At 52.6% G+C, this 26,599-nt stretch overlaps 1 protein-coding gene across 1 annotated transcript; it reads right to left on the bottom strand.

Moving 5' to 3' along the window:
- Positions 1-1,602: 1,602 nt before the first annotated feature.
- Positions 1,603-22,213, bottom strand: LOC309793947 (myosin-3; the record flags this gene model as incomplete). Its single annotated transcript, XM_082604850.1, has 39 exons — positions 21,995-22,213; positions 20,086-20,229; positions 19,482-19,638; positions 18,428-18,455; positions 17,953-18,061; positions 17,273-17,365; positions 16,494-16,557; positions 16,313-16,411; positions 15,367-15,470; positions 15,142-15,280; positions 14,387-14,505; positions 14,154-14,303; positions 13,048-13,218; positions 12,646-12,952; positions 12,464-12,534; positions 11,936-12,023; positions 11,734-11,851; positions 11,217-11,340; positions 10,992-11,128; positions 10,651-10,906; positions 10,216-10,458; positions 9,947-10,123; positions 9,692-9,837; positions 9,524-9,614; positions 8,742-9,131; positions 8,517-8,643; positions 7,331-7,449; positions 6,997-7,193; positions 6,443-6,626; positions 5,649-5,814; positions 5,237-5,361; positions 4,418-4,726; positions 4,097-4,300; positions 3,898-4,023; positions 2,857-3,027; positions 2,660-2,764; positions 2,392-2,487; positions 2,143-2,280; positions 1,603-1,629 (listed from the first exon to the last, which is right to left on the bottom strand). The coding sequence occupies exons 1-39, from the start codon at positions 22,196-22,198 to the stop codon at positions 1,603-1,605; spliced, it is 5,823 nt and encodes a 1,940-aa protein (XP_082460976.1). The 5' UTR covers positions 22,199-22,213.
- Between the last annotated feature and the right edge of the window lie 4,386 nt (positions 22,214-26,599).

The following is a 26,599-nucleotide window of genomic DNA, read 5'->3' as shown; positions in this document are numbered from 1 at the left end:
CTCCTCCCTCTTGCCTCTCCCTCCCACCCTCCCTATCCCACCCCTCTAGGTGGCCACAAAGCACCGAGATGATCTCCCCGTGCTATGCGGCTGCTTCCCACTGGCTATCTATCTTACATGTGGTACTGTATATATGTCAGTGCCACTCTCTCACTTCGTCCCAGCTTACCCTTCCCCCTCCCCATATCCTCAAGTCCATTCTCTACGTCTGCATCTTTATTCCTGTCCTGCCCTTAGGTTCTTCAGAACCTTTTTTTTTTTTTTTTTCTTTTTTTTGCAGTACGCGGGCCTCTCACTGTTGTGGCCTCTCCCGTTAAGGAGCACAGGCTCCGGACGCGCAGGCTCAGCGGCCATGCTCCCGGGCCCAGCCGCTCCACGGCATGTGGGATCTTCCCAGACCAGGGCACGAACCCATGTCCCGTGCATCGGCAGGCGGACTCTCAACCACTGCGCCACCAGGTAAGCCCGGGTTGTTTTTTTTAATACTGAGCTGCATGAGCTGCTTGTATATTTTGGGGATCTTCCCGGACCGGGGCACGAACCCGCGTCCCCTGCATCGGCAGGCAGACTCTCAACCACTGCGCCACCAGGTAAGCCCGAGTTGTTTTTTTTAATACTGAGCTGCATGAGCTGCTTGTATATTTTGGAGATCAATCCTTTGTCAGTTGCTTCGTTTGCAAATACTTTCTCCTATTCTGAGGGTTGTCTTTTCATCTTGCTTATGGTTTCCTTTGTTGTGCAAAAGCTTTTAAGTCTCATTAGGTCCCATTTATTTTTGTTTTTATTTCCCTTTCTCTAGGAGGTGGGTCAAAAAGGATCTTGCTGTGATTTAGGTCATAGAGTGTTCTGCCTATGTTTTCCTCTAAGAGTTTTATAGTGTCTGGCCTTACATTTAGGTCTGTAATCCGTTTATTTTATTATTTGTGTGTATGGTGTTAGGGAGTGTTCTAATCTCACTCTTTTATGTGTAGCTGTCCAGTTCTCCCAGCACCTCAGTGGTAGATTTACCGCGAGTTCTTGGAGGGACCCGACACTGTTTTACTCATTTGTGAATTCCTAGTAGTTAGCACTGCGCTGTGTGGAGCTGCCTGACAAACTTTTGCTAGATTCCAGGGTAGTTCCCTGAGAAGATGGAGGGGGACTCTGGCCTCTGCCTTAAAACCCTATTCAACTTGAGACGGGCTTTCTTGAACCAAACCTTCGTGGTTCCCCCGTGTCATAGTGGAGATGACGCTTGGACAATCTCCCCTTCCTCCCACCACAGCAGTGGTTAACCTAGGAGTACTTTTTATTTCTGCTCTAATCTCAAATTTAAACCAAACGCAGTCTCTCCCTGTCCCCACATACATGCACCTGAAAATAGGCCAAATGACTTTATCAAGCCATCTGCATACCGAGATTTCAACATTGGGCACAAATACCACCAATGAACCATTTCCACACCGGGAAGAGAAAACAAATACAACGACACAGCCCAAAATTGAAAACAAAGCAAGATTTATTGCATGTGTAAAGCAATCACATGGAAATTAAGTAAAAGGGTCAGGAACCATGAAAATACATATTTTGCATATTTTCTGTCCTGTTCCAGCGTAGGATCACTCACTCTTCACTCTCATGGACCACCATCTGGGGAGAAAGTGGGCATTTTGAGTTCTGTCAGATGGCAGAGCCGCATTTCCGGCCACGCCCCCTCCCAGCAAGCATCTGGGGTTGCTTGCTTGTCTGTCTCAGCGGGACACGGGATATTCCTTGGATCGCAGGCGGATACACAAGTGCAGCCGTGGCGGCAGTCACCCCACAGCCTGAGAGCCTGGTCCTCAGAACAGCCCAGGGATCTAGGAACCTACACCTACAGTGGGCGCAGAGACGGCGGCCGGCCGGCAGAGGGCGCCCGAGCCCACGCAGGAACCGCTCGCCGCTTTTCAGGACGGTGTTCTACTGGGACTCATAGACCTGGGTTTAGCCGGGCTCTACGCAGCTACGTGGCTTTAAGCAAATCCTTTCCCTTCCTGAGCCGGAGACTAACCAGTTCTAAAGTCGAAGGTTCTCCAGGGTCCCGTCCATCACGGCGGGTTCCTCCCCGGGAGCCACACCTCCCGCCGCATCGCCCTCCCCACCCAGTGCCGCGGGACCACCTACCCGGCTGGAGGTGAAGTCTCTGGTCTTCGCGCGCAGCTTATTGACTTGAGATTCGGCGATATCGGCCCGTTCTTCAGCCTCCTCCAGCTCATGCTGAGCCTTCCGGAACTTGGTGAGATGAGCATTGGCTTGTTCATCCTAAAAGCAAAGAGCCGGGGCGGAGGGGGGCCGTGTACGATCAGCGAGCGCTTCTTGGGGGCTCACAGGGAGAAACAGGCCAGGTGCCGCGCTGGAGTCCCGCTGACTTACAGCCTCCTCGGCCTGCCTCTTGTAGGACTTGACCTTTACTTGAAGTTTGTCCACCAGATCCTGTAATCTCACCACGTTCTTCCTGTCCTCTTCGCACTGAAAGAGAGAACATGGGACAGTACTTAGCCAGGGACCGGCAGGGATGCAAGAGGTCGCCGTTCTCTGGGGCTAAAGGATTTCTCCCCGTTTTCTGGAGAGAGGACCCTGGGGGGTGGGGGGGTGTTTGCACTTCACAGAGGAAATGACCGGGGGGTTTCTTTCCACTTGCCTGGTAAGTTAACTCCTTGACCCGCCGCTCATACTTCCTCAGGCCCTTGACAGACTCAGTGTTCTTCTTCTGCTCCCCTTCAAGCTCGAACTCCAGCTCTCGGATCTGGGGGAACGTGTGTAAATTAGTCTGGGGCTGGAGCACGAACGGGAGAGGCCGGAAAGCTCCGCGTAGGCCGGCGTCTGCCCCGCAAGTACCCGCGCCTCCAGCTTCTGGATCTGCTTCTTCCCGCCCTTCAGGGCCAGCTGCTCAGCCTCGTCCAGGCGGTGCTGCAGGTCCTTCACCGTCTGCTCCAGGTTCTTCTTCATCCGCTCCAGGTGGGCGCTGGTGTCCTGCTCCTTCTTCAGCTCCTCCGCCATCATGGCCGCCTGAAAAGCACATCATCCCACTCAGATGCAGACCAAGGTCAAGTGCTTGGAGCTGTCGAAATCTGGGTACCCGGAGGACCAGGGCCATGCTGATGACAAAGGACAACAGGTAACGGGATGACTGAGCCCACCATCCACCATGGAATCTGAGAAGAGCTGCACCAGGCATGCAGCATAAGCTAAGAAGTGAAACCTTCAGGGGCTGGATGGGAAATAGTTTCTTCCCTTTCTTAAACTGGCCTCCTTGGGACCTCCCCAGGTCCAAGGAGATTCCTTCTTTCCTTATCACCATTATCACCAACCCGTGACTTAGAGAATTCTGAGTTCATAACCTAGCATCACGAGCGTGGGGTAATGAGGCTAAGGGAAGGCCTCTAGGGAGCTGGGGGTGCCTGAGCAAGCAGGGAGGAATCGTCACAAGGTTGTGCCCTCCATCGAGCAGCAGGGGGCGCTGTGGGGGCCACGAGCCCAGAACCAAGGCCTCTGAAGCAGGAAGGCTGGGTGCCGGTGGGAGGGAAGCCAGCTTCCTGGGAGGTGACGCTTGGTGGGATCCTGACATCTGAGGGCCTCCTTTTTGTATCTGGAATCAGTCATACGCTGAAGGAAAGAAGAGCATACCTCCCCAAGGGCATAAGAAAGGAAAATAATCCCTTCCGGTCTTTTTTTATCCACACTCCCTTATTTCTCACGTCCACCATTTAAATGTGTGGGAGGAGACGCACTGAGTTCCCGGGGAGGTGGGGAGCGCTTCTGGAGCAGTCACACCACATGTGCCCTGGGAAGGCCCCACCTTGTCTAGTGGGTTGGAGAGGAAGGGGGCTTAGATGAAACGCAATCCTGGCAGCCATGCAGAGCAGGGAGGAGCCTCACGTCCGTGATGGCCTTCTTCGCTTTCTCTTCAGCGCCCCTCGCGTCCCTGCTGGCGTCCTCCACCTCACTTTGGAGCTGCAGGAGGTCTGTCTCCAGCTTCTTCTTGGTGTGGATGAGACTGGTGTTCTGGGGCGGGAGGAGTGGAGTTAGCCAGGCGTTCCCCGAGCGCAGGGGCCCCGCCCCGCCTCCCCTCTCCCACCTGGGTGTGCAGGAGCTGGACGCGCTCGCTGGTGTCCAGGAGCTCCTGCTCCGCCGTCTTCCTGCTCCTCTCCGTCTGCTCCAGGGTGGCCCGCAGCTCCTCGATCTCAGCCTGCAACAGGTTGGCTCTGCGCTCCACGATCACCAGCTGCTCCTTCAGGTCCTCCTGGCCCCGGAGAGCATCATCCAGGTGGAGCTGAGTATCCTGGCCAGACAGTAACAGAAACGTCCGGCTGAAGTTGAGGCCTGAAGACTGTGAGCCCAGCCGATGGCTGTGCGTGTCTGAGGATGGGAGAGGCTTCCCACCGGGGAGCTCGCAAACCTTCAGCTGCCCCTGGACGCTCCGCAGGTGTTTGAGGGTCTCTGCGGCCTGGCGGTTGGCGTGGCTCAGCTGGATCTCGATTTCGTTCAGGTCCCCCTCCATCTTCTTCTTGATCCTGATGGCCTCGTTCCGGCTCCGCACCTCGGCGTCCAGGGCGCTCTGCATCGTCTCTACTGCTCTCTGGTAGTTCCTCTTCAGCTGCTCGATCTCTTCGTCTTTCTCGGCCACCTTTCTATCGATTTCTGATTTCACTTGGGAGAGTTCCAGCTGGATTCGGAGGATCTTGGCCTCTTCATGCTCAAGAGCGGCCTTTGAAGAACAAGAACAAGACAGAAATAGTACCAGTGATGGGAGAGAGCCTGCTACACTACTCTTTGGGGCAAAAAAATTCCAATAGAATGTTTGTAATTCTAACTCTGCAATATTCAAAACTATCTTTTAAAAAAAAAATCCCTAACTTACGTTCAGTGCAGAAATAAAATGTTTCATTGCACTTTGTTTTTATTATACTATCAAACAATAACATTTAAATCATCACATTTCTTAGGTGCTTAAGGCACTTTATAGATACTTTAAATTCATCTAAGATTTTTGTAAAATCTCATTTTTAGACCTATTTTAACGTAATGATTTTCTCCAGTAAGTTCAAGATAATTCACAGGTATTCACAGGTGTTAGTCCATGCAATTTGATAGGAAAGGAGCCGGCACTAGGACTGTGACTTTACAGACCCAGATCGGGGCCTGCTGGCCTCCCAGGCTGGAGCCCCACCATCATAGCATCTGTTCCAGGCCAATGCCTTGCCGGCGTTCTGCTCACCTCTGCTTCCTCAAGAGCCAGCTGGATATCAGCCTTTTCCAGCTCTATCTGCTTTCTTGATTTCTCCAGTTCATGGATGGTTTTACCATTTTCAGCAATTTGTTCTGTGAGATCTGCTATCTCCTCTGCAAAGAAAGAGGTTTGGTTGCCTTGGAACGTTCTGTGTGCAGTTTTCCAGGCAGAGTAAGCACCAACTGAATGCTTTTAACTAGTTTATCATAGTTCTAAGGATGCCGTTTCCTAGAGATAAGATACTGTATATAGAGAGACTCAGAAACAACCCCTCGGATCTGAACGCTTCCTGTGTGTGCAGTAACGGGCTCTCGTGTAGGGGTTTGGGTCCTGCAGTCACGGCCCTCCAGCCCCACGCTCTGGCAATAGCATGAAGCAGGATTTCAGACAAATTGCTTACGCTCTAAATTCTTATTTTCCCGTTTCACAGTTTCAAGTTGATCTAAGGCTTCTTCATAGGCATTTTTCAGTTTGAAGAGCTCAGTACTCAGGGAGCGGGATTCCTTCAGAGATGCCTCCAGCTCTGCCTGGCTCTCCTCACACTTGGTTTTCCATTCGGCGAGCACCTGCAGCACCGGGGAGGAAGACGGCACCTCTGTTGACGAGCGCCTCTCCTCTAGCTTCTATCTAAGTACGCCTGTGAGGGTGGGCACTCTGGGGGCTGGGGCCGTCTCTGCCATGTCGCTTGCCTAGCCCCTTGTTCCTGACTGTTGGCTAACCAAGATTTCGTTGCATAAATTGACTCAAGATCAGTCGCTGGTCAGTGACAGCTGCCCTCTGTGAAAAGCAAGTGGATCCTTTGAGAAGGAATTAGCTGGGCCGAACTGCCCTCTTCCCAATATGAAAATGGCCCTGCACTTCTAAATATTTCATTAAAACTTTGTTTCAAATCAACCTTACCTGTCACACTGCAGGGGAAGCTGCCACAAAGCCTCGCAGCAGGACCCGAGTTGGATTCCCACATCAGCCCCCCAGACAGACCAGCCGTGTGGGGGTACAAAAACGCTCGGGACTGGACAACATTGGAGGCGGTGGCTTGTTTCCACTGACAGTGTTTGAAAGGGACCTGCCCCCGCATCCCACTCCCATTCTGTTTCAGGGGCTCGCCCGAGATCACACTGCTACTGGTATAGTCAGGTACCACCAGGTACCCCTGTGTCACGGTGCTCAGCTGGCAGGGAGCTCACCCCGCACCTTGTCAAAGTTCCTCTGCTTCTTGTCCAGAGCGGCAGCCAGGGAGTTGGCTCTGTCCACATCGCCCATCAGGTCCTCCACCTCTGCTTGCAGCCTCTGCCTGGTCTTCTCCAGGGAAGCGCACTTAGCGTTCACCGCCTCAACCTGCTCCTCGGAATCCTGAAGGCGCTGAGCGAGCTTTTTCCTTGAAGAATGTGAAAGAGAAGCAGATGCTTTAAGTTTCAATCCTCCTGAACATCACTATTCATCAAGTTGGAATCACTAATTTATGTGATTCAAATGCCGATTTCCTTTCATAAGCCCAGGAGATCTTCCTGTCTGCTAAAAATCAGTGATCAATAGCCTGCCTTTTCTCTAGCCAAGGTCAAAGTCGTTTGTCTCAATGAAATATGCTAACACCAGGTCCCTCTACTGGCACAGAACTGCCTTAAAAGACATAGAAGATGGGGAAACATCATAACAAATTCCCTCCCAGGTAGTTCTAAAGTCGATGCCTTCTGTCACTTGATCATCTAGGAGCTCTATTTCTTCTGAAGACAAATAGAGTTGTGTACTTGGCCTCCTCCAGCTCCTCTGTGCGCTGGATGGCGTCCGTCTCGTATTTGGTCCTCCACTGGGCCACCTCGCTGTTGGCCTTGGACAGCGCCCTCTGCATCTCGGCCTTGGCTTCCTGCTCCTCCTCATACTGTTCCCGCAGCAGGTCACAGTCGTGGCGGGAGGACTGCAGGGCGTGGGCCAGGGCATTCTTGGCCTGCAAAAGTCAGGACAGAGGAGAGGCCCCAGCGGATGACTATTTTAGTGCTGTGTGCATGATGCAATCCAAGCGTGCTCCCGCTGTCATCACCTATGAGTAAGGCTGCCTTTTGTTTCTGCAGGCTGGTGACGCACCTTGCTCTCTTCCTCTAACTGCCTCTTGAGCTCTTCTACTTGCTGGGTAAACGCTTGCTTGCTTCTGGAAAGTTGTGATACTATGCTCTCCTTTTCTTCCAGTTGACGACTCAGCTCACCTGTGTCCAGAAGGAAAATGTTTTCACTCACTCACCAGGTTCCTACTGTATGTAAGGCACTGTGCTGAGATCTGGGGAGAAAGTAAATTACAAGGTGTGGTCCTTTCTTGGGGGCGAAGGGATGTGTCCATGAAGAGGAAACTGAAAGCACACCCTGGTAAGATACTGTTGAAAACTTCCAGAAGCGTGGAGTAACTTCTGTCAATAAAACTTAAGAATAATTGTAAACCAAAACCTCACCACCTAAACACTCCCATCAGACCTTTCAGTGGCTGGTGCTTCCAGCTGTTTGCTGATTTGTCACTGGGGGAAATACTGCATCTCTTAGCTGCGTTCCTTAGGACTTCTAGCTTCAGTAGTTGAAAGCTGGATTTTTGGGTGGCTATGGTGGTTCTGGTTTGTATGCTTATGTATACAGAGGCAAGAGAAAAAGAAGGTGGGGGAGAGGCCTTCGGACTCCAGGGGTGAACTCCCAAGATCATGGTAGAAGTGGCCCCTGAACTTCTTTTTGTCACTGTCTTGGTCGAGCTGCTATAAAGGACTGGTTCACCTGTGACGATGGGCTGGAGGACCAGCGCTGGGAGAGCCACGTTTTCTAGGTGAAAGTCCTGGGTAAAGTTCCCCTGTATTTTTATCACACACCTAGAGCCTATACAAATTGGCCGTGTTTCTTTCTGTACTGTTTAAAACGCTCCATTGCAGACAACGAATCTGCATTACTGTGCAGCGAGAAGTAAAAACGCCATGGGACTTGGTTCCTGGCCCCACTTCCGCCCTCCAGGTTTTTTCTGAGGCAGGGCTGCATTAATTTTGAAAGCGCTCGAAGCAGGTGGTGTTTTGAGTCCTCCTCACTCCAGTCCATGTCTCTCTCCTGCTTCCTGAACTTTCAGTGCTCTCGTCCTTTGGGACATTCTAAATGGAGCTTGCGTGGGTTATTCTGATTGCCTCTCTCCTGAAAATCTGCTTCCCGAGAAATCCTCCCCCAAACCAACCCTGCCTTTCATTCTGACCAGTTGCCCTCTGTGGGTGTCCAGGAGGCACCGCCCCCGCCACTTCCCGTCGCTCACCGGCCTCCGTCTGCAGACGTGACTTCTGTGCGGTCAGTTCGCTCAGGCTCCTCTGACTTTCCTCGTTCTTGCCCCTGGCCTCGCTTAACTGATCCTCCAGAGTGCGGCAGATTTTTTCCAGATTCGCCTGCAGGGTTGAGAAGGGGGAGGAAGCTGAGGCAGTGCTCAGGTGGGAAGGACGCAGGGTCCCCCTCACCTGAGGATGAGGTGCCCCCCACCCCGCACCTTGGACTTGGACACGCTCTCCACGTTGCTGCCGAGGTCGTCGAGCTCCAGCTTGAGCTCGCTCTTCTCCTTCTCCAGCTTCTGCTTGACCCTCTGCAGGTTGTCAATCTGCTCCCCCAGCTCGGCCACACCGTCCGCGTGCTTCTTCCTTAGCGCGGCCGCCGTGGCCTCGTGCTGCAGGGTGGCCTCCTCCAGGTCCCGGCGCAGCCTCAGGAACTCGGCCTCCCGCTTCTTGTTGAGCTCTATCTGGGTGGATGTGACGCCGCCCGCCTCCTCCAGCCGCTCGCTGATCTCCTCCAGCTCCCGGGAGAGGTCCGAGCGCTGCTTCTCTGCTTTGGCGCGGGAGGCCCGCTCCGCCTCGATCTCCTCCTCCAGCTCCTCGGTGCGGGCCTGTGAGGGCAGGCCGCCCCACGACACTCCTGACTTCCAGCGTCAACACCAGGCTAGTTTCCCCTCCCATTAGACAAACCAGCTCTCAGACTGATCCCGGAACGATACCAATGCTGCGAATTTCCTCTGACACGAGTTTTTCCTGCCTCAACACAGGCATTACCCCTGCAGCAGCCACCCAGGATACAGTCCTTTCCAACTGCATGTGGACTTGAAATACTTCAATTATGTGCTTTGTCGATAATTACGGAAAAACTGTTCATCACTACTGCGTCAGCCTAGCAGAAAGGAGACCCACGGTCCTGCCCGCTTTGCTCTAATGACGTGCAATAGACACCCCCCACCCACTGTACGTGACCACGTGTGAAAGAAGAGTCCCAAACGCCTCCTACCTGTAGCTCTTTGATTTTCTTCTGAAACTGCAGGCCCAGAGTCTGCTCATCTTCCACTTTGCTTTGCAGTTGACTGTACTCGAAATCCTTCCTGTGAAGGGAAATGCAGAACGTGTGAAGACCAAATACCCGGGAATTGGAAATGTGAATGGTGGTTTCGGGGCGCACTTCTTGAGCCTTTCATCCAGCTGTTGCTTGTCATTCTCCAGATCCAATATGGACTCGTGGGCAAGCTTCAAGTCTCCCTCAAGCTTCCTTTTGTTCCTTTCCAGGTCTACACGAAGCTTCTTTTCTTGTTCTAGGGAGCTTTCCAGCTGCAAAAGGCACCATTTCCTTTTGAGAACAAATGCTTTGCACCAGAGGGTCCTCGGGGGCTCTTCCCACCCTGAGGCCCAGGCCTCCCAGATAGCATCCTTTACTCACATCATCCACCTGCTGTTCCAGTTTACTCTTGATTTTGCTCAAGGAATTGACTTTGTCTTCTTCAGCTTGGAGGTCATCCAGGGTCTGCTGGTGGGCCTCTTGGAGGGCTTTCTTCTCCCTGGTTAACTTTGCAATGGTTTCATCCAAACCAGCGAGTTCCTCAGTAAGGTTTTTAACCTAAGAAGAAGCCACAGGCAATTATAAGAAGAGACCAAGTCAGGTTTGCATTGACCACATCAAGCTGGAAGGGCCCACAAAGAGTGTACCACCTTGTTCTCTGTGGCATGTTTCTCCTTCTCAACCTTGGCCAGTGTCAGCTCAAGGTCATCTATGTCTTTCTTCAGTTCCAAACATTCGTCCTCCAGTTTTCTCTTCTTGGCCGTCAGCTCAGCATTGAGCTCTTCCTCATCCTCAGCTCTCTCAGTCACCTCCTTGATCTTTGCCTCCAGCTGGAACTTGGCTTTGATCAGTTGATCACATCTTTCCTCTGCATCCAACAAGTTTTCACTTTCCTTAAAAGAAGAAAAAAGAATCATGATTTCCTTTAATGGTTAAAAGATAAGATTTGTGACATTCCAGTATTTTGTTATATATGAAGACCTTTATGAAGCATCGCAACTAAAAAGCAAAACTCCCACCAAAAATCGTTTTCTTAAATAATCAAATCTAGAAGGAAAGTTTTTTAAAAATTCCTAAACACCTACAGCTTGTACTTGGAGCTGCAGGTCATTCTTCTCTTGTACTAGAGTCACCAATTTTTCCTCCAGTTCCTTCCTTTTTGCCTCTGACTTGGCGAGTTCATCTTTAGTTTTCTGGAACTCTTCCTTCATGGTGGCCATCTCCTTCTCCGTCTCGGCACTCTTCAGCAGGGGCTTGATCTTGAAGAAGAGTTTCATCCAGGGCCAGTGCTTGACGTTCATGAAGGCTCGGACGTTGTACTGGATGCAGAAGATGGACTCCCTAAAAACAAAACATCAGTTTTTTTCTAAGAGAGACTCCCCACTTCTCCCGAAGAGCTCAGGTCTGAGCACAGACCCCGCGCGACCTTCTCTGCACCATCTTCTGGAATTCCACACGCATGAGGAACCCTCTGCACACGGCTTGCGTCCGGGTGATGAGCTTGGCCAGGCGGTCATCCCGCATTTCCTCCAGGGTTCCCAGCAAGCCAGCCTTGAAGAACACCTTGAGGGGAGAAGGATGACTTAAGTCAGTTTTCTGGAGGAGTCTAACGGGGACCACACGCCAACATCTGTCAGAGCTGACGCAGTACCTTGGTGTGTCCAAACTTGTACTGAGTGTGGTCAATGTCGATGGATGCCAGCAGCTTTTCACACGCCTTCTTGCTGTCGATGAACTGCCCCTCAGGGATGGCGCTGGCATTCAGCACTCGGTATCTGCCGTTGTGGACACAGAAACATCGTAGACTATTAGCAAAGACATGAACTTTGGAAACCAGTTCAGGCCTCTCTTCCAAGAGGCAAGAAGGCCAAGGTGCAGAGAGGGAAGGAAGCTTGCTCTTGGTCACAGACCAGATAGTGGCCTAGAATCTAGGCTTACTGACTCTTAGGCCAGGTGTTTTTCTGACGTGTTGTATATCAGATAAGCTCCTGAGAGAATGTGGGAGAAAACTGTATGTATACCTTGGCCAAGTGGTAGGTTAATCATTCTACATGGAGACCATAGCTGTTCTTTTGAAACGGGTCTTTTCATACCAGTATTTCTCCCTCTCAAGTTCCAGCATTTACACATCTTCTGAAGAAGCAAATAGAACATTTTTTATCACACACCTTTGTTTAAAATCCCCATAGAGAATCCTGCTTGGGAAGCCCTTCCTGCAGATGCGGATGCCCTCCAGGACACCGTTACAGCGTAGCTGGTGCAGGACCAGGCTGTGCTCCATGGCCCCTGAGAAGAGAAGCAACAAACGTCAGCTTCACACAGAACCTCCTAAAACCAGAGTGCCACCTTCAGAGCCAGCGGGTGTCTTACCTGGGGTTTTGGTTTCGTTGGGAATTATACAGCGCACAAAGTGAGGGTGGGTTGTTCTTAAATTTGACATCAGCTTGTTCAGGTTTTCCTAAAAGGAAAAGATTAAATTTGATAGTGAGCCTACTATAGGCTTTTACAGACACAGAGATACATTGTAACAAAAAAGTAAGATATGTATTTTAAATTTATCATAAATTCTAAGGAATAAAGATATTATTTAACTCTTTCTTTTAATAATCCTTTGGCTAGAAGTGTAGGCAAATAACTGATATAACGGACTTTTGCTTCGCAATGAACCACCAGAGACTAACCAAGTACAAAATGCCCTCTGATGGTGGTTCAGTTCTGGTCCTGCATTTATCAGACCTCATCTGTATATCACCACACTGCCACTCACCCTCCCTAGTGACAGTAGCCAGGTTAAGGCCACGTCACTGTTCTTGAGTGAATCAAGTTTAGCATCTCTGTGTTGCTCATTTTGAGATGACTTAAACTAATTACAAGCAAATGAATTTGTATCTTTCTTACCCTGAAAAGGGCAGAGACGGTTTGGAAGGAAGAGCCCTTTTTCTTGGCAACTTTCTTCTTTCCGCTGTCAGCTGAAAGAAAGAAAAGACGCATGTACTGTCAGACCTGCAGAGCTGTTCCAGTCCCGTGGGCTGAGTGGAGTGAAAAAGTGCGGGTCCGAGGCACCCCGCGGAGTCTGTTACCGTCTGCCGTGGCGAAGGTGGCATAGAGGTGTGCCAGGAGCCTGTTGGAGGACTTCTGATACAGGCCAACCACCGTCTCGTTCAGGGGGTCCTTGTTCTTCTCCAGCCAGCCCGAGACGCTGTAGTCCACGGTGCCCGCGTAGTGGATCAGTGAGAAGTGGGCCTCGGCCCTGCCCTTGACCACCTTGGGCTTCTGGAAGTTGCTGGACTTGCCCAGGTGCTGGTCATACAGCTTGTTCTTGAAGGATGTGTCTGTGGCCTTGGGGAACATGCACTCCTCTTCCAGGATGGAGAAGATGCCCATCGGCTGGACCAAGGCAGAGTGCATACGGGGCGGGTATGAGCTGCAGTGTCAAGCAGCAGGTCGGCGAGGGGTGGCTGCTGAGTGCACACAGCAGGTACCTTCTCGATGAGCTCAATGCAGGCGGCCAGGTCCATCCCGAAGTCGATGAACTCCCACTCGATGCCCTCCTTCTTGTACTCCTCCTGCTCCAGCACGAACATGTGGTGGTTGAAGAACTGCTGCAGCTTCTCGTTGGTGAAGTTGATGCACAGCTGCTCCAGGCTGTTGAACTAACACCAAAACATAACGTTCACATGAAAAGTTAGACTTCTTTCAAAGCCAAAGACCCATCAGCCTTCCTCCTCATGGTCTCGGGCTCTCGCCAGCTCATTTATGCTTTCAGGTCTGGGCACATTCTTGGGCTCAGCAGAGATCACATGTCCTTGGAGTCTTCTCTGATTTCCAGCTGGAGGATGCTTCTCCTGAGTCCACGGTCTGGGCCTCTCCTGGGCGCTGGCCACGGTCTGCCTTATCTGTAGTTGGTCTTCTGTGTGCCTTACACACTTCTCGTTGTCCTCTACAAACTACAAGCTCATCTTTTTTTCACCTGCAAGTCTTATACCTGGCAGACATCAAATATATGCTTTGGGGCCTCCCTGGTGGCGCAGTGGTTGAGAGTCCGCCTGCCGATGCAGGGGATACGGGTTCGTGCCCCGGTCTGGGAGGATCCCATATGCCGCGGAGCGGCTGGGCCCGTGAGCCATGGCCGCTGGGCCTGCGCATCCGGAGCCTGTGCTCCGCAACGGGGGAGGCCACAACAGTGAGAGGCCCGCATACCGCAAAAAAATATATATATGTATATATATGCTTTGATGAATGGCTATATGCTTCTAACCCAGAGCCAGTGGGATATTTATGTAAAATATCGCATGGTTGGCTTATTGTCAGCTTCTTCTCTGTTTCTGGCTCTCCCTATTGTCAGTAATTGCATTTGATTTTTTTTCTTTTATCCATCTGAGGATGTCTTTAAAATTCCACTTGGCACAAGCCTTCCTCCCTCTTAAAATAATACAAACCCTTCCACGTTCCCTTCTACCTGATCCACCCTCCGTCTCGTTCTCCTCCAAGATGTGATGCTGGATGACGTGTGGGCTGCCTTGACATCTTGCCTATAGGATCATGAAACCCAGCCCCCAACACAAAGCCAAACGAGTATAACACAAACCTCAAAGATCTCAAAGCCCGCGATGTCCAGGACGCCAATGAAGTGCTGTCTTGGCAGTTTGGTGTCCAGCTGCTGGTTGATGCGGGTGACCATCCACAGGAACAGCTTCTCGTAGACGGATTTGGAGAGGGCGTTCACGGCATGGTGCACCTGTGCGGAGGGGCCAGCCGGTGAGTCTGGAGGCAGCGGCTGTCGGGTGCTGCGTCCTTTCCCAGCCTGCAGCAGCCACTTACCTGGTCCACAGTCTGGCCCTTGGTAACATACTCATTCCCAACTTTCACTCTGGGGAAGCACAAAGCTTTCAGGAGGTCCGAAGAGTTCAGGCCCATCAGATAGGCTGTCTTGTCAGCCACTGGCAGGAAAAGAAGGCTGATTACAAGGGAAACCCCTGATGCTTGGCAAAGCGGAAGAACCACTCTGAAAGTCATCCGGATGTTTCCACGCTCGGCTCAGCCCATCTTCATGTGTTTACATTCCGTGTCTCTCAACTGCTTACCTATGGCCAGTGGGAGCTGAGTCACTCAGAGAATATGATAGATTTTATGAAAAGGCGGCACTGGGTTCCAGAAAACCCTGGTCACTCCTTACTGTTTCTGAAGCAGGACCATTCTAGTGATTCAGCAGACGGGGCAGTAACCGTGCCTGTAGGCATCTGAGCCCCGAAGAGGTTCGCCTCTCTAGGCAGAAGAATGAGTAAGCGCTTTCAAAAGAGGCCCCGAGGGGCTTCCCTGGTGGCGCAGTGGTTGGGAGTCCGCCTGCCGATGCAGGGGACACGGGTTCGTGCCCCGGTCTGGGAGGATCCCACATGCCGCAGAGCAGCTGGGCCCGTGAGCCATGGCCACTGAGCCTGCGCGTCTGGAGCCTGTGCTCCGCAACGGGAGAGGCCACAGCGGTGAGAGGCCCGCGTACCGCAAAAAAAAAAAAAAAAAAAAAGGCCCCGAGCGACCTCAGCTGGACGCCCCCTGGCCCTCGCGCGGTGACGCGGTACCTTCAGTGCCATCTGGCTCTGCCTGCTCCTCCCGCTGCTTCTGCTTGAACTTCATGTTCCCGTAGTGCATCACGGCGCCTGTCAGCTTGTAGAGTCCACATTTCTCCTCTGGGGTGAAGCCCAGGATGTCAATGGCGCTCTGGCATCGGAGGACAGCATGTCAGCCGGTTGACCCCAGCGATGGAGGAGCAGCCCCGCGCCCACCCCTCCCCCCCGTCCGCTTACATCCGTAGCCAGCAGCTCCTCCGCATCGTCAATGCTGCCCACCAGGATCTCACCCTGGCTGATGAACGGGTAGTCATAAGGGTTGGTTGTAATAAGCAGCAGCTCTGCAACGATGACCATTTAGAGGAGGTCACATGGATGCAAAGAAAACATCCATTAGGGGCTTTCAGCTTCTGTGTCCTCAGCTGAGACTTTTGCTGCTGGGGCCCAGGTTGAGGGTAGAGTTAGAAATCTCTTAAACAGTCTCTCGATACTCAGACTGTGGCTGAAATATAAAGTCCAGGGAAGACTCTGCAGCCCGCCCAGGCCATGTAGGATAAGAACCACAGAGAGAATAGTTAAATTCTCTTGCTTTGCATGCAAAGGGTGCAGATCCATGTCGGTTGGGAAAGGTTAATCGGGACAACTGGCCGAGTGTGGCCCAGGACAGAGCCACGGGGAGGGAAGCACAGAGCATTTGGTAGCATCACAGTCTTTTCCAAAACCTGTTGGAAAGCTGCAGCCTGTTTCCAGGCTTGGGCCCCGAAAGCTGAGCAAACACAGCCAGGGAGCAAAGGGCACGAGGCCCCTGTTAGGTGCGGGACAAAGGGCCGGGTGGATATCCACCAGCTGGTGGTTCATCTGATTTTGCGTTGGCCTCACAGCCTTTGGTGAAATGTTGGTTTCTGTGCCAGAACACAAGGGGGCGCGAGAGGACCACTAAATGCTTGGTCATTCGGCCAGTTTCTATAAACCAGAGCTGAAGGCAATTGTGCCTCAGTCTTTTACTGTCCATTGGATTGCGTTTTTCAAATTGGCATGTCACTGTCAAAACAGCCGCATCCCATTTCTAAAACAAGCTTCCTCTGCTGGCTGCCGAGTCACCTGTGCATACACACAACTCTCTTTGGTCCACTCACCCAAAAGCTGAAATGCCTCAGACCAACCCCTCTGGGGACGTCCTCACCTATGAGCTCGGGCTTCTTGTTGGAAAGAATCTGGTAGAAGATATGGTAGCTCCTCTCAGCCTTCAGCTGGAAGGTTACTCTCGATTTTTCCAGCAGATCTAGAAACACAAACACAGGACTGTTTTCCAAACTGCTCCCCTGATGTCCCGAGACATCATCTGATCCCAGGGATCTACTTACACGTTTCAATATCTGCAGAGGCCAGCTTGCCCGTGGTACCAAAATGGATTCGGATGAACTTGCCCTGTGGAGGAAGGGAGACCAGGTGTACTGTGACTCCAGGTGTTCCTGCCCGTCTCCTGGGGAATGTGAACGGGAACCTTATTCCCCGGTAATTTGAAATGAAGCATGTCCTCCTCTCCCTCTCCTCTTTCCGGCTGGCTGTGTCTCCTTTCTCCATCCCCTTGTTCCACACTGCCTCCAAACGCCACTGCCCCACCCTCCCACCCCCAAGACGGTCAACAAAGTAAGAGAGATTCTGTTCAAGATGCAAATCACACCATATCACTTCCCTCTTAAAGGATCCCTCAGTAGCTTCCTGAATGAAACCCAAACCCCTTCTCCTGGCCTACAGACTCCGAGGCTCCAGGTCCCTCCCTACCACCCCTCCCCACCTCCCCACATGGTGCCTGCCTCGCTGCAGCCCCTCAGGCCCGCTGAGGTCCCTTGACCCCGCCAGTCCCCTGTCCTCATCCTGTGGATCTTGGGGTTCACAGGCCAGCCCCCCGACCAAGAGGGCTTCCCTGCCAGCCCTGTCTAAAGGAGACCCGGCTCACAGTTACGCTACCACACGCCCTGTTTATTGCACTGTCTACCAAGGAATCCTTGTCCCAGACTGTCCTGTTGATCTGTTTCCTTCTTTCGCGGTCCACCCCCAGGACTGCAGCCTCCTGGAAGCAGGGCCCTCGCCTACTTGCGGGCCTCAGCGGAGATCCCAGCTTGAGCCGGTGCAGACTCACAAAGCGGGACGAGTTGTCGTTCCTCACGGTCTTGGCATTCCCGAAGGCCTCCAGCAGCGGGTTGGCGCTGATGATCTGGTCTTCCAGAGTCCCCTGGAGCAGGGAGTCGGGGCAGGAAGAGCCGCACGCGACAGTGAGCTCCGCGGCGCCTGCTGCCTTTGCTCCTGCAGCCCCGGCTCGCCAGACCCGCCCTGCCCTGCTTTCTAGCCTGAGGCCCAGCCAAACCATCAGCACGCCTCACGCTTCCCATTCTGTTAGATTTGGCTCAAGCTGGGTGTCTTGACCTAAACCTCCTCATTTAACCCTTCAGCTCCTTGATTCTCCAGGTAGCTAGGTCATCGGTGTTCATTTCATACTGTTATAATATATTCGTTTTGAAAGGCAAGTAGACACTACAGTTCTCTCCAATTGGTATGTGCGATTCTGGTGTATGTGAGCTGCTCCCAAACTGACTTTTCTTAGTGGAGCCTTAGAGGCTTGTTTTCTAGGCAGTCACAGGATCTGGTCCTGTAACATCAACCACACGCTGGGTCGTCTAGGAGAACTGGATGTCCTACGAGACTTTAAATCCTGGCCTGCTCTCCCTCCCTTGCGGAGGTGGGGTGTCGCCTCCCCGTGCCCCCTCGTTCTGAAGTTAAGACAAAGGTCGGCAGTGGAAGCAGAGCTTCTCCTCTCCATACCCTCATTTTGGAGTCCTTCTTCTTGGCGAGGTCTCCAGTCGCTGCAATTGTTGCAAAGTACTGGATGACCCTTTTGGTGTTCACGGTCTTGCCTGCCCCGGATTCTCCGCTATTCAGAGCAGTCGAAAGAGAGCGAGACAGAGAAACAAGTCCCGTGAGTGTAAATTGGCCCCCTAAGATGTCACCCGAGCCACAGCAGACACGCACCTCCCAACAAATGTGAGACCACTCGGAGAGGCAGGGGCCCCGGAGGAGAACGGCACGGCTGAGCAGGCTGGATGGGGAGCTCCAGCTTCCTGAGGCCTCACAGGCCTTCCTGCCCGTCTCTCCCCAACGCCCAGCCCCACATCTTTGCATCACAGACTTCGTTCTCGGTACCTTCTCCTTAACAAGACAGAGCAAGTGGCATCTTCCCCTTCTGCATTGGGGACAAAGGGCCACAGCTATGAAAACACTCTACACCTTGGATACTTACGTGATTAGAATAGACTGGTTTTCACGATCTGCCAAAGGGAAAAATAAAATAGAGTTGATAGCAATATAAAAAGAGCTTCCTCAACCTAAATGTCCACTGACAGAGGAATGGGTAAAGAAGGTGTGTTTGTGTGTGTACACACATACACACTGGAATACTACTCAGCCATAAAAAAGAATGAAGTAATGTAATTTGCAGCACCATGGATGGACCTAGAGATTATCATACTAAGTGAGAAGTCAGAAAGACAAATGCCATATGATGTCACCTATGTGTGATTATGTGATACAAATGAACTTATGTACAAAACAGAAACAGACTCACATGGTAGAAAACAAACCTATGGTTACCAAAGGGGAAAGGGGGTGGGGGAGGGATAAATTAAGAGTTTGGGATTAGCAGATGCAAACGACTGTATATAAAATAAACAAGGTCCTACTGTATAGCACAGGGAGCTATATTCAGTATCCTATAATAAACCATAGTGGAAAAGAATCTGAAAAGAATATATATATATAACTGAATCACTTTGCTGTACACCAGAAACTAACACAGCACTGTAAATCAACTATAGTCCAAGAAAAAATTTTTAATAAAAATAAAAAGAGCTTCCCAGTTTTCCGCCATGTCTCCAGCAGTCAGAGTTCACTGCACAGTTCCCTTTCCAATAATATCCTGTTTAGTCCTAGGTGGGAGCTTGAAGAGACTCCTCTTTGAGAATGAGGCTCAGAGGTGTTAAGCCCCTGCTTAGACCCAGCCACGGGCTTCTCACTGTATTAGGCTGAACCATATGAAATTGTCAGTCTTTGTTTTGGGCCCACGGAAATATCAGTTTTGTATGAGGTAACCCATGCTTGCACTAAATCCAAACTTCTCACCAGGGCCTGCAAGGCCCTAAAATATGTGGCCTCTTTCGTCTTTTTTAAGCACCTCTACCCTCCTGTCCTTTGTGTGGAGGCTGCACACTGGACGGGGCGGGTGCAGGATCGCATGGCAGCTTCCCTGAGCACCCCCCCCCCCCCCCCGCTTCCAGGCTTCCTCCTTGGAGACCTACCCGTGAGCATGAACTGATAGGCGTTGTCAGAGATGGAGAAGATGTGGGGCGGGGCCTCCTGGCGCTTTTTGCCCCGGTAGCCCTCCACCACCTCGGGGTTGTACACCGGCAGCCACTTGTAAGGGTTGACGGTGACACAGAAGAGGCCCGAGTAGGTCTGGGGGAGCGTAAAAAATATATATGTATGTATACATGGGTGTGTGCCTGTACACATAAAACCCTCTTTTTGTTATTTCACTTTTCTTTACAAGAAACTTGTAAAGGAGGCAAGATACGACTTCTCTTTATAGATGAGGCAGCTGAGACTCAAGAGGGTTGTAACCGACCTCCCGCCGCTGGTGGGTGCCGGCGCGAGGACCCCAGCCTCGGACCCACCTCGCCTGCCCACCCCCTCCTTCCAGCTGCTCTCCTCCCGCCCCGTTCATCTCTCACCTTCTCATCTTGCACCACTCTTGTCGCCCTTTCTCCTTTTCATTCCCCCTCTTCTGGTGAGCAGCTCAGTCAGCACTAGTCCTTCTAGAGCCCGTCCCCCCACAAGCAGCTCAGCCCCACCCCACCCCACCCCGTCAGAGGTCCCGGGAACCCAGCAAACGTGGGCACTGACGTAGATCATCCAGGAGGTGTAGCGGTCCTTGAGGTTGTACAGCACGGCCGGTTCATTCAGGTGCGTCAGCATGGCCATGTCCTCGATCCGGTCGAACTTGGGTGGGTTCATCGCGTACACGTCCTCTGGCTTCACCACCAGGGTCTGAAAGGGAAGGGGTACAGTGCACACCTGGGCTTCTCTGTGCGTTTTGCCCCTGCAGCTACGTTTTGCCCCTGCAGCTATCTGTCTCCCATGCCCAGATCACAAGAAGCAGGCGCTGGAGAAAACACCCATTTGACGGGGAGGGAGACGGGGCTGGGGGCGGCTTGCAGTGGTGGTGATGGAATGGGATTTGTTTCTGTTACGTGGGCTTTTGTTTTTTTCCATCTCCGATGGGCCTGAGGTGAGGGAGGATGACAGAAATGAGAAGAGGGTCTCTGTGGGTGGACGCGGGGATGATGCAGGCGCGGTGCCAGCGGGAACCTCTCAGCTCCGTGATGCCGGCTGGGCCGAAACCCAGCTCCAGTAGCTCATGGGTTTCTGCTGTCTACTCAGGGAACACGGCAGGTCCGCTGGTGTTCCTGACGCAGGCACCGAAGAGGAGGCTGGTGGCCTTGGGTCACCAGGCCGGTGCCCAGAGTTAGCCGGCATTCTGAGCTATCTGAAAGCAGCTGCCAAGCCCCCACCCCGCATCTTGCCCGTTCACCCCCTCTGGCCCTTGCTTGTGGAAGAGAACCAGCCCCGCTCTTTCTGGGGCTGGAGTGTTGCAAGCTAGGAGAAGGAACCACGAGGCAGAGCGGTGGTTCCAGGCGCTGGCAGGCACCTTCGTGCTCCCCTTGAGAGGAGACGCCCCCTGCCCCAGTGCCCAGCGGGGCCGGAGGACTCTGGCATAGTGGGCATGGAGCTCAGCTTCCTCTCCCCTGCTCTGCCCTCACCTCCTTCCCGTCTGAGACCTCCCTTGAAGATGGTCCTTTTCCCCACCCCGCCTCTGGGCAAGGCGGTGGGAAACCTGCCTTTAAGTAGAGATTCACTTAAACCATCCAGGCCATCAGCCCTCCCTGTGAGGGTCTAGATGTCTTAGATTGTCATTCATCAGGTCTACCTTCTGTGTTTCCCTGTGGCTTCATATGAGCCCGTTCTTAACTCCATCGGCTGAAATGTACTGAGAGCTGCCCTCTGGAGCTTCAGTGCTTGCAAGCATCACAGGACAATTTCAGTGCCTTTTTCCTTCACATCCAACCCAATGATGCTATTTCCTTTACACTTTTCTTTTGGATACCACCCCCCCCGACGCCCCACCTTTTTTTTTTTTTTTTTAACTTTTCTTAGAACATTTCCAGATTCTTCTGGTCTAGATTCCAGAGAGTAGTGAAGTCCAGAATTCCTCCCAGCATGCCCGCAGTACCTAGGCCAGAATGTAGTGGGCTACACTGCTCATTGCCTCCATGATATGGGAAGGCTGCTATGTCACATCGAGCTTGTGGTCCACTAGGATCCTTTACTCGCTTTCCTTACTTCCTTAGTTAGATGGCTATTGCTAGAAGAATTAGGGGGAAACCTAGGCTACCAAAGGAGAGTGTTCTAACAGAGGTCCTCCTACTGTTGGACTCCCAACTCCACACCCCTGGGATGCACAGGGCCGGTCCCCTCTGACCTAGAGTGACACGAACATTAACAAAAGCACCCAAACATGGATTGTTTTGGCCAGACACAACCAGGTGGTTCTCCCACCGTGCAACCTGAGGCCAGTATTCACTCTGCTTCCTCCGAGGACACCTGGGATGCTAAGGCGTTGATGCCAGTGAGGCATTCCGGTGCCAGAGCCACGTCTCGAGATGGCCGTGTATGGACTGGATGCACAGACTGGGCAGCCATGGGGAGCAGACAGAGGCCTGGCCGGCCTGCAGAGGGTGTGGATGAGGCTTACCCTGTTGTCTTCGGTTTCCACTGTGACCTTCCCATCCTGGGTACTCTTAATTCTCCCCTTGGCATATTCTTCCTTCGAGTCGACCACAAAGCAGTAGGTTTTGGCATCAAAAGGCTGGTTCTGAGCCTCGATCCTCTCCTTTTCTGACTTCCGGAGGAAGGGAGCAGCTATGCCGAACACTTCCATTTCGGTGCCACTGCTCATGGTGTCGGCTGGAAGGCGAACCCCCCAGGTGAGCTCCAGCCCTGCCCCCGAGGGAGCCCTTCAAGGCGGAGCCCCGGGAGCAAGGCTGCCCTCCATCGACCCCCAGGAAAATCAAATGCACACATATTTATTGAGCAGCTACTCTGTGCAAAGGGCACGGAGCGTATGAAATCCAAGCTCCCCCATTAGCCGGGGCTCGGACGGGCGAAAGGACCCTAGAGGCGGGTGCAGTTCTCGGGACTCACTTTCCTCTTCTGCGAAAACGCAGGTGTTGCTGAGGGAAGATTTAAAAATAAACGCCATTCTTCAAAGACAGTGCGCTCAGTGGCAAATAGCTGAGGAATTTGGGGACCTTTTTGGCTCAAGGTGGCTCCCTCCTCACAGGAGGAAACCGGCTTTTGCTTCCTTCGGTTCTGTTTTGAGAACAGAAGCAGCGTCTGACATCAGCATCTACTCAGAGCATGTCCCCAGGTGCTGCCTCCCCTCTGCTCGGCTCCAGCCTAACCTGTCCTGGCCTAAGCTCTACAGGGCTCTCACCCTCCAGGCCATCGGAAGTGGCGGGAACTGGCACCCTGGAGACTTCTGAGCCAAGGGACCCGACCTGCTTCCTCACCTGAGGGTCACACCCACGGGAGGACAGCGGACAACAGCAGTCGTGGGAAATCAGACCTGCAATAAATACGCAGAAAGCAAGCTCAGGACACGGGAGTGTCTGGGTCGGTTCTGAATCGGGTCCTGATGAACTAACCACATAAAGGACTAATAACTTAGAAAGAGCCTTACCCCAGAGACAAGCCGGAGGAGCAGATAGGACATGACCCACAGGTGAGCCACGAAGGTAGGAAAAGCCCCCAACCGCCCCAAACCTGGTCCTACCAGCCCCGCACGGCACCCTCCTCAGGCTGCAGCGCCTCCCATTCAGAACTGGGCAGGAAGGACAGAATCCCTGTTAAAAAGGCCAGTGGTTCCAAGCGGGGATCAGGCCCCCTGTCTTCTGCGAACAGGGAGAAATCTCAAATCGGCCGACGGACACCCGCCAGGCACACAGCGCAGGTGGGGAAGGTGAGGGCAGCGTAGGCGGCGACCCCACTGGCCTCTGCACAGATCAGAGAGGAGAAAGGCGGCCCGCGGCGACAGGCCGTGGCCCACGGAGCGTCGAGGGGAGAGCGGGCCGGAGGACGTGGGTGCTGCAGGCAGCGGGGTGGGCCTTTGGGCCCGAGGCCCAGCTCCGCCTCTAACTAACCTTACCAAAGCCAGGCAGGCCCGCACCAGGTGGCGTCCTCCAAGCCGCACTCAGAAAAGAGCCAGCGAGGGGCGCTGCGACTCTCCTCCAGCTGCAGAGGGGCTGCTGCCTGCAGGCTTTTATACCCCCTGCTAACGCCACCGCTCATTCCTTCTCTATATTTAGAAAGAGAATGACCGACACCACAAGCTGAGGACCAGCTCCTTCCTCACTTTTTTTTGTCGTTGCCAAGGGAGAGGTATATATAGAAATGAGCAGGATCCATAACCATTTTCCCACTGGGGAAAGCTGGAGGTTTGAGATGCCTTCCTTTGAACTTGGGCCCGGGGTGTTTTCACTCAATGTGATGGGACAGCCTCGCTGGGGCTGCTGCCGAACTCCGTCCTGCAGGCGCCAAGGCTCAGACATCAGTGTGCAGCCCTGGGCAGCGCATACTTAGAAATCTTGTCCTGTGGGCAAAGGGAGGAATCCAAGGACAAAACAATTAAAATTCTCTTGGAGTTTTGAGCAAGACTTTTGTCACAACACAGGGTGGTGTGATTGTAAAACTCATGCCAGAAACAACAACAAGGACCCTCTTCCTCCTCCCCCTTTCACTGTGTAACTTTCTATCTCATTAGTATCATTATTAACTTAATCCTTTCTTAAGTGCCCGTAGGACCAACAAGTAAATTAATGATGGGGGAGCTACCCGGCCAGACAGTATCCACAGCAACAGCTGCTTTAAGGACCTGTTGTTATTGAGCTATATTACCAATTAGGAAAGACCAACTGCTGGCCTGGGTGGGGGGTAGGGGGATGGCATGGCCTTCAGAGAAACGGGGGGTGATGGGGGGGCTGTCTAACAAGTGTGGTTGTCAGGGCTGGAAAAATGAAGCTTCCGGAGAAGAATGAAGCTTCTTCCCCTTCTACTTTATGTCTGTTTTTTCCCTATTTTTCCTGACAAATCTTTGGGAGGGTGGCCAGCGGGCATCCTCATTGATTGGTCATTAATTTTAAAGAGTGTCAGCAGTTCGCACTTGAGAATAAGAGCTACCCCTCCCAACGCACCCACACCAGGCGTGGATACGAGGCCACGCGAAGAGGTGTGGGTAGGGCAGGGGGAGCAGGACTGTGGTCCCCAAGGTGCAGGGACATTAATTAAGCACCCACTGTATGCTGGCCCCAATCCAGAGCACTTCAAGAAGGTACACAAGAAATGGAAGATGCAGCCTTTACCCTTAAAGGTTTCTAGGATAAACGGTGACTCAATCGTTTTTGACATTTAGGGGATTTTAGATCGAAGCGCACATTTATGAAGTGCCTGCTCTGTGAAGGCCAGGCAGGTGAGTGGCCACCAGCGGGGGAGTCAGGAAGTATGGAACCCGCTTGCTTGCCCCAGCAGCCTGCTGTGGGCTTGCTGCCTGTCACACCCCCCACCACGCAACCTCCCTGCTCCAGCTGGGACTGAAACCCCCATCCCTAGAGCCCCTCCTCATCCAAGAAGAGAGCCCGACCCTCCTCCTAAAGGGTGCATCCATGTTCTGAAGGGGAGCGGTCTGCCTGAGGTCCTGTCCTGCCTGCCCAGTGACATCAGTCCAAGTCTCTGTGCCATTGGCCAGGCATCTCCTTGGAGGCCTGATCAGGACAGGTGCGTGTCACCTGTGGGAGCAGAGGTGTTAGCAAGCCCCATGGGGCTGAGGGACAGTGCGAGGGGCCCTGACCACACCTTGGGCAGTGACGTAGCAGGGGGGCCACGGGACAGGGAGAGGTGCTGGCAGTTCCTTCTTAAACACCTAGAGTTACGGCTGGGAGGGGCTTTGTGGGCAATGGAAAAAGGGTCAGTTTGCTCTTTACCTTTTGTTGTCACCAGTTTACCCATCTCTCTCTATAACCATATCCATACCCACCTCCAGGAAGCCGAAAGGATGTTTTCCATACAGGTCTTCTCTGAGTTCGTTGTAAAACAGCCCCAGGTCACATTCCTGAGCCCAGCCACAGCTCTGAGATGGCGAAGGCCTCCCACCCCAGGCCTCCCACCCCAGCTTTTCCAAATCACACAGCCTGTCTTCCTTCTTTCCATCATGCTTCTTCCTCCTGCAGGTATAGAGTGTTCAGCTGGGGGATCTCAGAGGTCGTTTGCTGGTCAGCCTGCTTTTGCACAGGAGGAGCTGGAAGGCAGGAGGGGTAGGAAGCTTGCCCAAGGCCAGAGCAGGAGGATCAGAGTTAGGCAGGGAGCTCCACTCTCCAGAAGAAACTCTGAGGACAGAAATGACAACAATAACTGCCACAGAGAAAAGTTTTAAAACTAGATACCAGGAATCAAAAAGTACGGCCGTCTGGAAAATTACCTGTAGGAGGGAAGAACAGCATGTGCAGCAGCAGTTGCGGGTTGTGGAGCTTTGGAGTCAGAGGGGCCTGGGTGTGAATCCCCCCGCCTGCCCTCTCACTTACTGTGTGATGGCAGGCATTGTGCCTAACTTCTCTGAGCCTCTGTTTTCTCATCTGTAAAATGGGGATGATATAGCTGCCTCACAGACTAGTTATGTGCATTTGATAGGACATTAAAATGTCAGGCACGCCCTACCCAGTGCTGTGTTTATAGCACATTGTAGATTTGAAGTTTTCTTCCCTGTCTGAAGGTTTCCAGGTGTTACACACAGTACGACTGGTTATCTTGATGACATTGGGTAGATCATATTGGATATTTGTTTTATCGATATGAGGAGAGAGAAGGGACATATATATGTGTGTGTGTGTGTGTTTTTAAAAGATTTCCATCCAAAGAGAGAGAAATCTTAAAGAAGACGACCTCTTGGTGCTTAAATAGGCAGCTTTCAGGGCTAACTGGACCCTCGGCTGGTGTGGATTCCTCCTCTGATCAGCTGGGGGACAGGTGACTTACCAGTATATTATTAGCCAGCTTTATGGGAACAGGAAGAGCCCTTGTTCTTTCAGCCATCACCCAGCGAGAACTAATCCCCACAGCCTGGACCCAGAGCTGCGTTTATTCCTGGATGCGCTGGAAGAAAATGTATTGTCTCAAGAATGCAGGCAGCTCCGGAGGCGCTATTTGGAGAGTGGCTGAGTCCCCTTGTCAGAGCCGGCAGCTTCCTCCTGAGCTATTTTCCTCTACTTCTGTTTGATGTCTGATCCACGTGTGGACATGGAGCCCCTCA

This window comes from Mesoplodon mirus (genome assembly GCF_964341445.2).
Source record: "Mesoplodon mirus genome assembly, chromosome: 18".
In the NCBI taxonomy this organism is placed as follows: domain Eukaryota; kingdom Metazoa; phylum Chordata; class Mammalia; order Artiodactyla; family Ziphiidae; genus Mesoplodon; species Mesoplodon mirus.
The sequence above is the reverse complement of the archived record's forward strand: the minus strand, read 5'-3'. Positions and strand labels throughout refer to the sequence as shown.